General features: G+C 53.0%; 1 protein-coding gene across 2 annotated transcripts in view; it reads right to left on the minus strand.

Moving 5' to 3' along the window:
- Positions 1 to 10,606, minus strand: part of PGPEP1 (pyroglutamyl-peptidase I) — a 28,756-nt gene extending 18,150 nt beyond the window's left edge. Inside the window, exons 1-2 of one of the 2 annotated variants that reach the window (XM_027038394.2) lie at positions 10,462 to 10,606; positions 8,429 to 8,481 (exon numbers count right to left, since the gene is read on the minus strand). In XM_027038394.2, the coding sequence (XP_026894195.1) occupies positions 8,429 to 8,481; positions 10,462 to 10,495 (87 nt within the window). In that variant the 5' untranslated portion in view covers positions 10,496 to 10,606. Of the gene's footprint in view, positions 1 to 8,428; positions 8,482 to 9,855; positions 10,309 to 10,461 lie in introns of those variants that run through there. The other variant, XM_015065585.3, reaches the window with a different exon arrangement.
- Positions 10,607 to 13,022: the final 2,416 nt, after the last annotated feature.

Genomic DNA, 13,022 nt, shown 5'->3' on the forward strand with positions numbered 1-13,022 from the left:
CCATACGATCCGGCGACTCCCCTTCTAGGTCTCTATACAAAATATTGAAAGCGGGGCCCTGAATACACATTTATACACCTATGTTCATAATAGCATTATACACCATAGCCAAAGGCGGAAATAACCGATATGTCCATCAACTAATGAATGGATTAACAAAATTTGGGCTAGCCATACAATATAAAATAATATTCAGCCTTAAAAAGGAAGGAGGGGTGCCTGGGTGGCTCAGTCGGTTAAGCATCTGCCTCTGTCTCAGGTCATGATCTCACAGTTCGGGAGTTCGTGCCCCGCATCAGGCTCTGTCTCTTCCTTTGATTTTCTCCCTTGATTTTCTCCTGGATTTCTTCCTTGATTTTCTCACCGTTTTAAAAGGACAAAGAAAGAGCAAGGCAGGAGGCCATGGTCTGTATTAACTGCCTTCCCTTTGGCTAGCTTCCCCCCCCCACCCCGCCCCCAGGGCACAGGCACTCAAGGCATCTGCGATCACGTCCACATCAGGCTGGGGGGGTGGGGGTGGGGGTGGCGCTGGTAACAGGAGGGACAATAGCTGCTCTTCGGCTCCTGTCCCTGAGTCAGGAATCTGAGCACTCTGTTCCCCATGCCCCGGACTCTCCCCCTTGGAGATTCAGCCTTTGGCTCCTTGCCAACCGTACTTCTTCACTTGTTGAAAGCTGGGAACTATCCCGATTCCAATTTTAAACCCTGCAGAACTTTCTGGAATTCCTCTCTCTGCCTTTTCTCCCCATCCCGATGGGGAATCTAAAATCTACAGGTGCCTGGGGCGCCTGGGTGGCTCAGTCGGTTGAGTGTCTGACCTCGGCTCAGGTCATGATCTCACCGCTCTGTGGGTTCGAGCCCCGCATTGGGCTCTGTGCTGACGGCTTGGAGCCTGCTTCAGATTCTGTGTCTCCCTCTCTCTCTGTCCCTAACCCACTTGCATTCTGTCTCTGTCTCTCTCAAAAATAAATAAACGTTAAAAAAAATTTTTTTTTTAAATCTACACGTGCCTGGGTGACTCGGTTGGTTAAGTGTCTGACTTCAGCTCAGCTCATGATCTCACGGTCCGTGAGTTCGAGCCCTGCCTCAGGCTCTGTGCTGACAGCTCAGAGCCTGGAGCCCGCTTCGGATTCTGGGTCTCCCTCTGTCTCTGCCCTTCCGCCACCCGTGCGTACTCGCTCTCTTTCTCTCTCTTAAAAATATATAAACATTAAAAAAAAATTTTTTTTAATAAAAAGAAATGGGTGCACGTAAGGGTGGGTGTGCGAGCCGATGCATCGTTGCTTCCCCCCCTGCCCACTGACAGCTCACAAGTAACGACACCCCAGCAGTACTGAGCACACCCAGCCCCCAGCTCCTGGTTTTTAAATGTTATTATTGAGGACAGAAATGAAGGCTTTTTGTTGAACTTGCTGATTCCAAGGCCGGAGCAGGGAAAGTACATGGGCGAACCTGGAGTTCCCACATGACCCATCAGTCCCCCTCCCAGGTCTATGTATACCTAGGAGAAACGAAAACCTACATCCTCACAAAAACTTGTATGTGAATGTCCATAGCAGCATGATTCACGACAACTAGAAGGTGGAAAAAACCCAAATAGCTATCCACGATTGAATGGCTAGTCAAACACAGTATGCCCACACAATGGAATATTATTCAGCCATAAAAAGGAATGAAGTGCGGACACACTACAATAGGGAAGGACTGTGAAGACGCGACACTGAGGGGCACCTGGGTGGCTCAGTCAGTTGGGCGTTTGGCTCTTGATTTCAGCTCAGGTCATGATCTCACGGTGTGTGGGTTCAAGCCCCGTGTCAGGCTCCTTGCTGACAGTGTGGAGCCTGCTTGGGATTCTCTCTCTCTCCCTCTCTCTCTGCTCCTCCCCCACTCTCTCTCTTTCAAAGTAAATAAATAAATAAAATTTTTTTTTTATTTTTTTTTCAACGTTTTTTTTTTATTTATTTTTGGGACAGAGAGAGACAGAGCATGAACGGGGGAGGGGCAGAGAGAGAGGGAGACACAGAATCGGAAACAGGCTCCAGGCTCCGAGCCATCAGCCCAGAGCCTGACGCGGGGCTCGAACTCACGGACCGCGAGATCGTGACCTGGCTGAAGTCGGACGCTTAACCGACTGCGCCACCCAGGCGCCCCAATCAATAAAAATTTTTTAAAATGCTTTAAAAAATACAAAATAAATTAAACAGGATGCTGAGTGAAAGAAGCCAGACATAAAAGGCCACATGATGTATGACTCCACATAAAATGTCCAGAACACACACATCCATAGAGATGGAGAGTAAATTAGTAGTTATCAGGCACTAGGAAAAAGGAAGAATGGGAGAGTGACGGTTAATGGCATGGGGTTTCTTTCTGGGGTGATGAAAAAGTTCTGGAATTAGATAGTGGTGATGGTTGTACCAGGAGGAACTTTATGGCACGTGATTGTATTTCAGTAAGATTATATCTTGGTTTTTTTATGATTTTTTAATTTTTTTTAAGTTTATTTATTTTTGACAGAGACAGAGTGTGAGCATGAGCTGGGGGGGTGCAGAGAGAGAGAGAGAGGGAGACACAGAATCCGAAGCAGGCTCCAAGCTGTCCGCACAGAGCCCGATGCGGGGCTCGAACTCCAGAACCGTGAGATCATGACCTGGGACGAAGTCAGACGCTTAACCGACTGCGCCACCCAGGCGCCCAATCTTGATTTTTTTTTAAAAAAAGGACACGAAGCACTTGACATCCAACACTCAGGTAGAAATCAGAAAAGAAAATAGAGACGCCCGGTGAAATGCAATGAAGGATCCTGGTTGGGATCCTGGTACAGAAAAGGACATGAGTGGGAAAACTCATGAAACCGGAATAAAGTCCCGAGTTTACTAATAGTGGTGGACCAGGGTTGGTTTCTTCATTTCGAGAAATGTAGTAGTTATTTAAGATGTTCACACTAGGGGAAATCAAGCGAGGCATGTGCAGGAACCCTTTGTATTATCTGTGCAATCTTTCTGAGTTCGTAAGTTAGGTTCTAAAATTATTCTGAAATAACTCATTTGCAAAAATCGACTCTGGAACCAAAAAACCAACCAAACAAAAAAACAACAAAAAGCGACGTGCTCAGAGAATGATGGGGACACACAAAAAGGGCACCGGAGCCAGCCTGAAGGGAATGCCACGAGCCAAATCTGAGACAATCTGAACACCAACAATTTGAACATCAAAATAAAGACTGAGAGTGAGCAATGGTCATGTCTTGAGGGCAGTAAGTCCACGTGGATACAAATAAGCTCCTAAAAGCAGGAGGCCAAAAAAAGTGTCAAAGGAGGGGCGCCTGGGTGGCTCAGTCAGTTAAGCGTCTGACTTTGGCTCAGGTCATGATCTCGTGGTCTGTGGGTTCGAGCCCCGCGTCAGCTCAGAGCCTGGAGCCTGCTTCGGATTCTGTGTCTCCCTCTCTCTCTGCCCCTCCCCCCCGCCTCTCTCTAAATAAATAAACATTAAAAAAAGTGTCAAAGGAAAGCTGGAACTAGAAAACTGCCATTTGGTAACCATCAACTAAAATAAAAACTGATTCAGGCAACACTCACCAGGGGATGCTAAAAGTAAGTCCAAACAAGTGTTTATACACTACAAAGTATCTCACGACAGGGTACTTTTTAATGACAAAGGGCAAGACCATATCATAGGAGAGAAGTCCACCAGGTCTCATCTTTAGCAAACGATCAAGGTCAACAACACCAGTCACAAGACACTTCAAACTCTGGTGACTCCCAATACAATGCACCAAGAAGGACACAACATCGCTTCTGAGGACCTCCTGCCAGAACCCGCAGCCTCCGTGTAATCAAGAGGAAACGTCAAACGAACCACACCGAAGGACGCTCTCCAAAGAACTGAGCAGTTCTCAGCAAGTGTCCTGACGTGAGACACAAAGAAAGACCGAGGAACCTTCCAGATTACAGGGGATTAGAGGTAGAACAACTGAACACAATGTGTGATGTGGAATTTTCTTCTGCTGTGAAGGACATGAATGAGGAGTCTGGCAAACTCTGAATAAGGGCTGTAAGTTGTAGCATTGCATCTATGTTAAAGGAGTCTGACTTTAATCATTGTGCTGACGTTGTGTTCTAGGAAATGCACGGTGAATTATTTAGGGGTCAAGGGGGTGTCATGTCTGCAATTGACCTCTTAATGACTCAGGGCAGGGGCGCGCCTGGGTGGCTCAATCCATTAAGCGTCCAACTTGGGCTCAGGTCGTGATCTCATGGTTTCTGAGTTCGAGCCCCACGTCGGGCTCTGCGCTGACGGTGTGAGTCTGTCTGTGATCCCCTCTCCCTCTCTCTGCCCCTCCCCTACTTGTTCTCTCTCTCTCTCTCTCTCTCTCTCTCTGTCTGCCCCTCCTGGGATTCTCTCTCTGCCCTCGCTCACTTGCCCCCTCCCCCCAAAAAATCACCTTTACTTGTTTGGTTCCAGTTGGGGAGCTGTCCACAGGCCAGGGCACCCACAAGCCCAGACACGTGTACTTGGGGAGACCACCTCTGTGGGCAGGGGGACAAAGGATGCTAACTCTATTGGTGACCAACCCGAGAAACCTTCTCTGGGGCACCATAACCCTCCTGGTGGCCACCATGACATGTAATGTGCCAAGGCTGGATGCCTGGCTCGGAACAGCAGGCCCTCCTTACAGATCCTCTCTGCCCAGCAGGACGGGCACTCTGTTCTGAGCAGCGTCACTTGCCTAGATCAACTCAAGGGCTGTCTCCACTGGGTGATGTTTCTTGAGCATTAGTGGGATGGCCACATGCCCACATCGGTTCTCGGTGGTAGGAAATGAGTTGGCCTCACCAAGGAGCCATGGAATGACTCACTGCCTTCTTTTTTCAATTTTTGCTTTTTTAAGGAGGCTCCATGCCCAACGTGGGGCTCGAACTCACAACCCTGAGATCAAGAGTCACATGCCCTACTGACCAAGCCAGCCAGGTGCCCTGGGAGTAGCCTTCTTGCCCTGATCTTTGCTCCTCCTGTGCTCTGGGTCATCACCTAGCCCCCGCCCCCTCATCTGGGGGGCAAAAAAAATCTAAACTAAGAAAGCTGCCACCGAAAATATACCACCACCTCCACCCACCCCTCCACAGTGCCCCTGCCGTTTCATTCTTTGGGAGCAAACCCTGAAGCCCCTCAATGCCAAGGTCAGTGGGAGGAGGGGGTGAGTCGGGAAAAGAGCCGGCCGCCCTCCTGCCACCAACTCAGGCTAAGCAAAAGCAGCCGGCCCGCGGGGGACACAGAGGCTGTGCCATCTTGTTCAGTCACAGTTTGAGGCTAGCCAAAAACTCATGCAAGGTGACTGAGGTCAGGATGGCAGCTGCCTCGGGGGCAGGGCGGAGGGTGCTGGGGAAGCGATGCGGGGCAGGAGGGAACATTCCAGGCTGCTGGAAATGGGTCACTATGTTGACCGAAATATCCCTGACAAGGGTATAAATACTCTTCACTGAAGTGTTAGGGGCGCTAAAGATCTGTAGTGTCGCTTTATGCAAGTTATTCCCCAATTTTAAACAAGGCAGTGGCGGGGGAAGGAGCGGCTATATAAGGCTCATCCGAAGTGATCAGAAGCGGGTGGCCTGTAATCTAGCTGAATTCTTTGCCTCGGGAGGCTTTCTGTCCCAGCAGGGCTGGACAGTCCTCCTGGGGGAGGAGGGGAGCGGCAAGCATACCCCAAGTCCCACGACACCGCGGTGAGCGTGGCTGCTGAGCACACACCCGTGAAAGGGACAGGGCTCCCGCGCCCCAGACGGCGCATTGTCTAGACCCCAGTCTACCTGACAAGACCCCGCCGCGAGGCCGCATCTGACCGATTCCCTTGACCCCACGACAAAGACCCCCTTTGTTCCCTGGTTAATATCCTTAGCAGGTCTGTCTAGACTCACTGTGGCAGTAATTGTCCCGTGATGTCACCAGGACCTGTGACCCAGCTCCTCCTCGTGGCGCTTGGGCAGGGAACACTCCAGACGGCCCCAAGCCAAGGGGGTCCTGGCCCTTGACACCCACCTGAGCCTCCTAGGAAGAGAGATCTGCAGCCAGTGCCCCACACCCGCCACCCTAGACCCAGGGGGAGACAGGACACTCCAAAGATTAAGCCCCTTCTGTGAGGGGTGCTGAGGGGCAGCGCCACCCTGGGGAGAGATGAAAAGAGGGTGCCCTCCGTCCCCAGCACTCCCACCTCCCCATTGTGGCTTGTGGGAAACAGTTCACTCTCCACTAGAGCACACATTCACCCAAGGCATGAAGAAGGAAGGTCAGATGAGACAGACGGACAGAGGAGGTGGGGGGAACAGGGGCGAGAAGAGAGTGAAAGACAGAGACAGAGACAGATGTACAGAGAGACAGATGGAGCCATAAGGGGAAAGAGGGAGAGACCAGAGGGAGTCTGAGAGACACAGAGACAGATAAAGAGAAGGTGAGAGAGACAGAGAGAGAGAGAGAGAGAGACAAGAGAAGTTAGCTGGTCCCTGGGAGAGGAGGGGTTCTTTCTACAGATGACAGCTTGGGCTTCTGAAAAGTCAGTAGGGACCGGAAGTTAACTGCTGCTCAGCCCGGGGAACAAAATTCCCATCTTCAGCTTGAGGGGACTGACTCAGAACTCAGGTCTGGATCACAGCAAGAACATGCCGAGGCACATTTTCTTGAGGGATGGACTCCACCCACCCAACGGGACACCCTCTGCACGGGCAAATCCGTTTTACCCAGGTCAATTAAAACACACCAAGGGGAGCTCCCAGCCACCCCACAGAAGGAACCCGCAGACACTGTGCTGTGCAGAAGGTACCCGACCCGAGTGCAACTTGCATTGGTGCCGAGTTCTAGAACAGGTGTCACCCACGGCGGCAGCGGGGGCGGGGGAGTTGGGGGGGGGGAGTCAGCAGCGAGGTTTACGCCTGGGGGGAAATAGCTAGGAAGGGGCACAAGGCTCTTCTGCGAAGAGAAGGGGGCTAGGAATGTTCTAGATCTTGATCTGGACGCGGGTGACGCGAAGGTGCACGTGCGGAAAATTTCGTGGAGCTACGCCGACGCGTTCACTCAAAGTATGTACAAGCAACTACAGTTTTGTGTTTGGGTTTTGTTTTAAGGGAAACGCTCAGATCTGGGAAGGTTGGCATCTTTTTATCCAGGGAATGGTGGAGAAGCCTCTCTTCTTGTTTCCTAAGCTTGAGGAAGAAAACTCAAAGTCTTCCAGAGGCCACGTCTGGCAAGTTGGGCAACCAAAATATCAGGGGGTATTTCCCCTCGGGCAGCGTGATGAAAAGCGGCCGTCCCCCACCATCCACATCCCAAAGCCCGGAGGGATTTCCAAAGATTGTTTAATTGATTTTTCTCCTATTTAGATGCAGATCATAGTGTCTGGGGCCCAGGAATTCAGACACACGGCTTTGTGTCCACTCAGCCCCGTGAAGGCTCCTGTCTGAAACTCGCACAAAGCCAGACACACAACGTCCTCAGAAACACGCTGTTTCCTTTTTGTCTGGGGCTCCAGGGAGCGGGTGCAATGGACAGAGCCCCGGACACGCTTCCATCTGCAGGGTCCCGGGGACCCCGTCCCTCCGTCCCGCTCAGAAGGTGGGGTGCACATTTTTTTAAAAAGGAAAGTCGCCACGATTTTGAGGTCTATATGAGGGGTGGCATAAGAGGTGGGGGATCCCCCAACTAGGGGTTGATGCGTTGAGGTTTTAACTTGGATTTTTCTCCAAAGTCAGGGCTCTGGAGTGAAAAGCAGGGGATGCTTTAAATCAAGCAGCTAATGGGCTAGGATTAACATGAGTTTGGCTCCGGTCTCTGCAGATCTGATTTATATAAGGAGAAAACGTTTCTCTCTTTCTCTCTCCCCATTGTTCCCGTCTGTCTCTCCAAATGCCCCATCTGACAAAGAAACTGGAAGGCTTGCAGGCTAACAACCTGTTCAGGATAGTGGGAAAGGCACCCCCCCCCCCCAATATGCAGCCTTCTCCTCCCCCAGCTGCTGGGAGGCAACAGTGAAGGTCATTATATCCTCTCAACAAGGTTAATACATCCTCCCCAACATCCCTGCCTGGTCACCCCCAAACCTGGTTGGGGCATGGGGCACCTTTGAGGCAATGCCATTCTAGTTTCCTCACTGTGTGACCTCAGATAACTCTCTCTGGGCCTCAGTTGCCTCATCAGTAAAGTGGGCACATGAATAAGTGCCCCCAACCGTGCAAGGGGTTGTGGGGGAAATTCAGAGGGCTCGGTGCAGAGCAAGCCGACAGGTGCAAGTGACAGTGGTTCCCATGTGGAAAGAAGAGTGTTTTGCAGGAAGCTTCAAGGGAGACGTTCTCTTCATAGATTCCTTCCCTTCTTTGGTGCCATATATCTCCAGGGGGACCCCAGCCCCAAGCCCGATTCCTACCCTCCGGATCTGAGTTACCTGGACTGCAATCCAGCTGGCATTCACAGTGTGTTCCCCAAAAGGGCCAAACCCTGCAAAAAAAAACAAAACAAAAACAGGAAAGTCAGCGTATCACCACCCAGTGATCTTTCCTAGCCTGCCCAAGGTCAGGCTGCTGCCCCACCTGGGGGAACAGGGATCTTCGAGAGCACCTGCCACGTGGGACAATGTCAGGGGGCCTGGTCCTGTGTTCTTGGGTGCACCCAGGGGCCTTCGGAGCACCCCCTCCTTTCTCTGCTCTTAACCGCTTTTAACTGTCCTTTCTTGTCTTCACCGTCACCTGACTTTTGTGCCCAGCAAGGGGCCAGTGGCCTCCTTTTGCCCCAGAAAGGGCTGGCCTGTTCCTCTCGCGATTTCCTCCACTATCCCTGACCCCCATCTACAATTATTTTCTCGCCGTCTTTGTGCAGAGCCTCTGGGCTCCGTGAACCACCACAAAGTAAGGAACAGCCCTTAAGGGATGCATGTGGGTGTCTCCCAGGACAGGCTGACGGGACACCACCTTGTCACCCTCCTGTCCACTTGCTCAAACTCCAGCCCCACTTACAAACCAAGAGAGTCCACCTGAGGATGTGCTAAGTGCTCTGCACGCACTGTGGCGCTCGGCCTCACCGCATCCCCCTTTCAGCCAAGGCTGCTTCCTGGGCCCCTTTTACAGGAGGGAGACTAAGGCACAGAGAGGTGAAAACAGCTGCCTAAGGTCACACAGCCAGAAGGCAGAAGAGCTGGGATTTTAAACCAGATTCATGAGAGTCCACAGCTCTTCTACTCTGATCACCCTGTCTAAAAATGAACACCCCCAAGAAGACTGAGGGTCCCAGGTGGTGTCAAGGCTCCCCCCCCCCCCGGAAGGGATGCTGTGTCCTGGAACAGCAGGCTCCCCCCCTCCCCAGTGGGGGCAGGATTTCTCTAGCCCCTCTCTCCTCTTCATAGACTAAGTATGAGTCTCAGCTCAGCCACCTACAAACAGGGTGACCTCTGTGAGCCTGTTTCCCCTTTGCCAAATGGAGATGGTGAACATATCGTGAACTCATGCAAGGAAAAAGTCCACTCCGGTGGCTCCCTGCATAGTGGACACTAGAGGAACAAATAACCAGATACAGGAGGGCTGCGCGGGTGGGGGGGGGGGGGGCAGTGACCGTCGCCCCAATTACACACATCTGTTGAGTGAGTGCCTTCTTCTATCTTCCTGAGAATTCCAGGCCCAGCCTCACCCTCCCGGGTCCGCAAACCACTTGCGTGAACCTTAGCGGGATCTCCTACTCTGACCCCTCCAGACAGAGGGTCAAAATGACCCCCCAGCCAGAGGCCCGGCGGAAGTTGACGCCCACGTGGCCCTGAGGCGGAGTCTCCTCGAGGAGGAACAGTTAGTTTCAGGGAGTTGGTGACAGCGGGGAGGGACTCACCCATAAACAGCCCGGGGCGGAAAGATTTTTGACTGAGCCGGTCCTGGCGACAACAGGGAGAGCGGCTACCCGCACGAGGTCCCCCGACCTCCACCTGCTCTTGCCTCAGGAGAGCAGCCCCCTCTTAGCGCAGGGCTGGGGGAGCACTGGCTGCCAGGAGGTTCATTTGTCACTGGGGCACTTCCTGCCCGCAAATTGGCCTTTGTCCCCTGGGGCCGTGGGTGGGGACAGGCCCGACCTCGGGAGGGGCAGGGATAAGTCCAGTCCTGCCCACCAGCCGGGCAGACAGAAGACAGGTGCCCAGAGAGCCACTGTCCTCACCTGGGGAAGGAAGGACGTCCGAGGGGCCTGCTCCGCGCTGGGCACTTGACCGGACCCCCACGCCCTTGCCTGCCCCGACCCCTGACAGTGGGAACACAGGGGCTCTCCTTCTTCACTTTCTACGTGTTGCGCGGACTGAGCTGGGCGATGACATCTTCCAAACCTAAGACGACTTCTAGCACCTGCCCCGCCCGGCCACCGCGCCCCTCCCGACCCCGCCGGCTCTGGAGCCGCCCGACCCGCCCCTGCCCGCGGCCGCTGTCACCGCGGCCGCCATCAGCGTACCCGTCACCACCACCGCCTTCCTGGGCTGCTCCATGACGGGCTCAGGCTGCGCCTCGGACCCGCTCCCGTCGGGACTGGCGAGTCCCGCAGCCGCCGCTGCCCCCGCGGCCCGGATCCCGCGCCGCCCCGCCCCCGGCCCCGCCCCCGGCCCCGGCCCCGCCCCCGGCCGGGCCGCTCGGCGTGCGCGCCCCCGGGTGCCAGACGCTGCGTGCGCGCCCAGAACCGAACAGTCACCCCCCCCTCCCCCCCCCCCGAGCGCCCAACTCCCCGCCTTCCCCGGCCTCAGTGTCTCCACCTGAGTGATGGGGACAGTTCGTCCTGTGCGGCGTGGCCGCTTGAACTCACTGAGCGCCGCTGTCTGCTCACTGCTGTGAATTATCTGGCCCCCCTCCCCGCCACCTGCCCGTAAGGCTCCGTTAGTCGCTGCGTTTTACAGAGGAGGAAACTGAAGCATGGATCCTAAGGCCACTCGACTAGAGCCTCCTGGAGTCCCAGAAGCAGCCTGCGGGCCAGGAGGTTGGGGGGGGGGGGGGGGAGACGAAATAAAGCGAAAGCCCAGCACCACAGTGCGGCGGCGCCCAGAGGTCCTCTGCAGGCTCCTATGTTGCAAAGAAAGAAGGTGATGTGGCTCCGCAGACCTAGGCTTCCCCTCTCTCCATCTCCCCAACACTTACCCCACTTCTAGCCCCAACAGCCCTCCAAGGGCCTAGCAGAGTCCCACCCCAGGGCCTTTGCACTTCCTGTTCCTGCTGCCTGGAACATGCCCTGCGGTATCTGCGAACCTAGTTGCTTCTCTTCCTTCAGGAGTCAGCTCCACTTCACCTCCTCCTGGGTGTTCTCTTTGCCCTCCCTGGCTGAGAATCCCCTACCTGGCCCCTCACCCTCTGTGAGTAGGTCTATCTCCTTTCCTTGCTTGCTCTTCGTCCACAGTCCATGATAGACTCTACTTTTCTGATTTATTTCCCATTTCTTCTGACACAGGGATTAGAACTTCCAGGTCAGAAGCTTGCCTCCATTACAGCCATGTCCCTGCACCCAGTATGTGCCTGGCATACTGTAGGTGGCCCACTAATGATCATCAGAGACCAGGATTTCTCCAAAAACTGCCAGAGAGAGAAAGCTGAGTTTCTGGCCCCATCATCAGAAAACAGGGCTAGACCTTGGACTCGGGTCGCTGACATCTCATTCCAAGCAGCCTTGGCACCGGATTAGCTTGGGTGCTGACTCAAAGGCCATCTGCCTCTGGCCCCGGCCTCAGAATACCCAGGGCAGAGCTCCTCGGACTGGCCTGGAGCCCTGATTTGCAAGCTCAGACCAGAGGTCACATACTCAGTGGCTATTTTGGTCTCTGGCAGCTTCAGGTAGAATTCAGAAAATCTGAGAGCCGGCTCGCACCAGCTGTGCGAACAAGAGCCAAGCCAAGTGGGAGAAGAGAACAGAACAAAAATCTCCCCACGATCACGTTTCATAACTCAAACATTGTCGGAAGTGTCTGCACATGTTGCTAGAAGCTAGGGTTGTGAAGTGAGGGAAGCCACATCACTTGTCCTCATCCCAATGTACAAAAGGAAGGACACCTGTATAACATCCAGAGTCAGCGCTGATGGGGAGAAACTGAGTCACACAGTACTGCTGAGAGCGAGTGGAAGAAAGGCCCAGCAACACCAGGGGATAGATGAAGAGGCAGGGAGAAATGGAGGGCTCCTTAAAAAAAAAAAAAAAAAGCGGGGGGTGGGGAGGCAAGATAATTACATTGGAAAGCCAAGCCCTAAAGCACTGCTGTGGAAAAGCTTGGCAGTTCCTCAAAAAGTTAAGCCTGGTGATCATAGGACCAGCAATTCCTAGGTATAAACTCAAAATAATTGAAAATAGGTGTTCAAACAAATACTTGTGCGTGATTGTTCATGACAATGTTATTCAATTGCCCAAAGGTCTGTAGAAACAAATGTTCATCAATGGCTGAACAGGGAAACAAAATTGGCCCATCCATGCAATGGAATATTACTCAGCCATAAAAAAGGAATGAAGTTCTGATCCAGGCATGGATGAATCTTGAAAACATCATGCCTGGTGAAGGAAGCCAGTTACAAAAGGCCACAGAGGGTATGATTCCACTTATAAGGAATACCCAGAACAGCTCTGTGCTGATGGTGTGGAGCCTGCTGTCAGAATTCTCTCTCTCTTGCTCGCTCGCTCGCTCGCTCTCTGTCCCTCCCCTGCTCATGCTCTCTCTGAAAATAAGTGAAAACTTTAAAAGTAAATGAATGAGGGGTGCCTGGGTGGCTCAGTCAGTTAAGCGTCTGACTTCGGCTCAGGTCATGATCTTGCGGTTCGTGAGTTCAAGCCCCACGTCAGTCTCTGTGCTGACAGCTCAGAGCCTGGAGCCTGTTTCAGATTCTGTGTCTCCCTCTCTCTCTCTGACCCTCCCCCATTCATGCTCTGTCTCTCTCTGTCTCAAAAATAAATAAACGTTAAAAAAACAAATAAATAAAAATAAAAGTAAATGAATGAACGAATGTTCAAAAGTAAATGAACAAACGAACGAATGAATGAATGAATGA

The sequence above is a fragment of the Acinonyx jubatus genome, chromosome A2 (genome assembly GCF_027475565.1).
Source record: "Acinonyx jubatus isolate Ajub_Pintada_27869175 chromosome A2, VMU_Ajub_asm_v1.0, whole genome shotgun sequence".
Classification (NCBI taxonomy): domain Eukaryota; kingdom Metazoa; phylum Chordata; class Mammalia; order Carnivora; family Felidae; genus Acinonyx; species Acinonyx jubatus.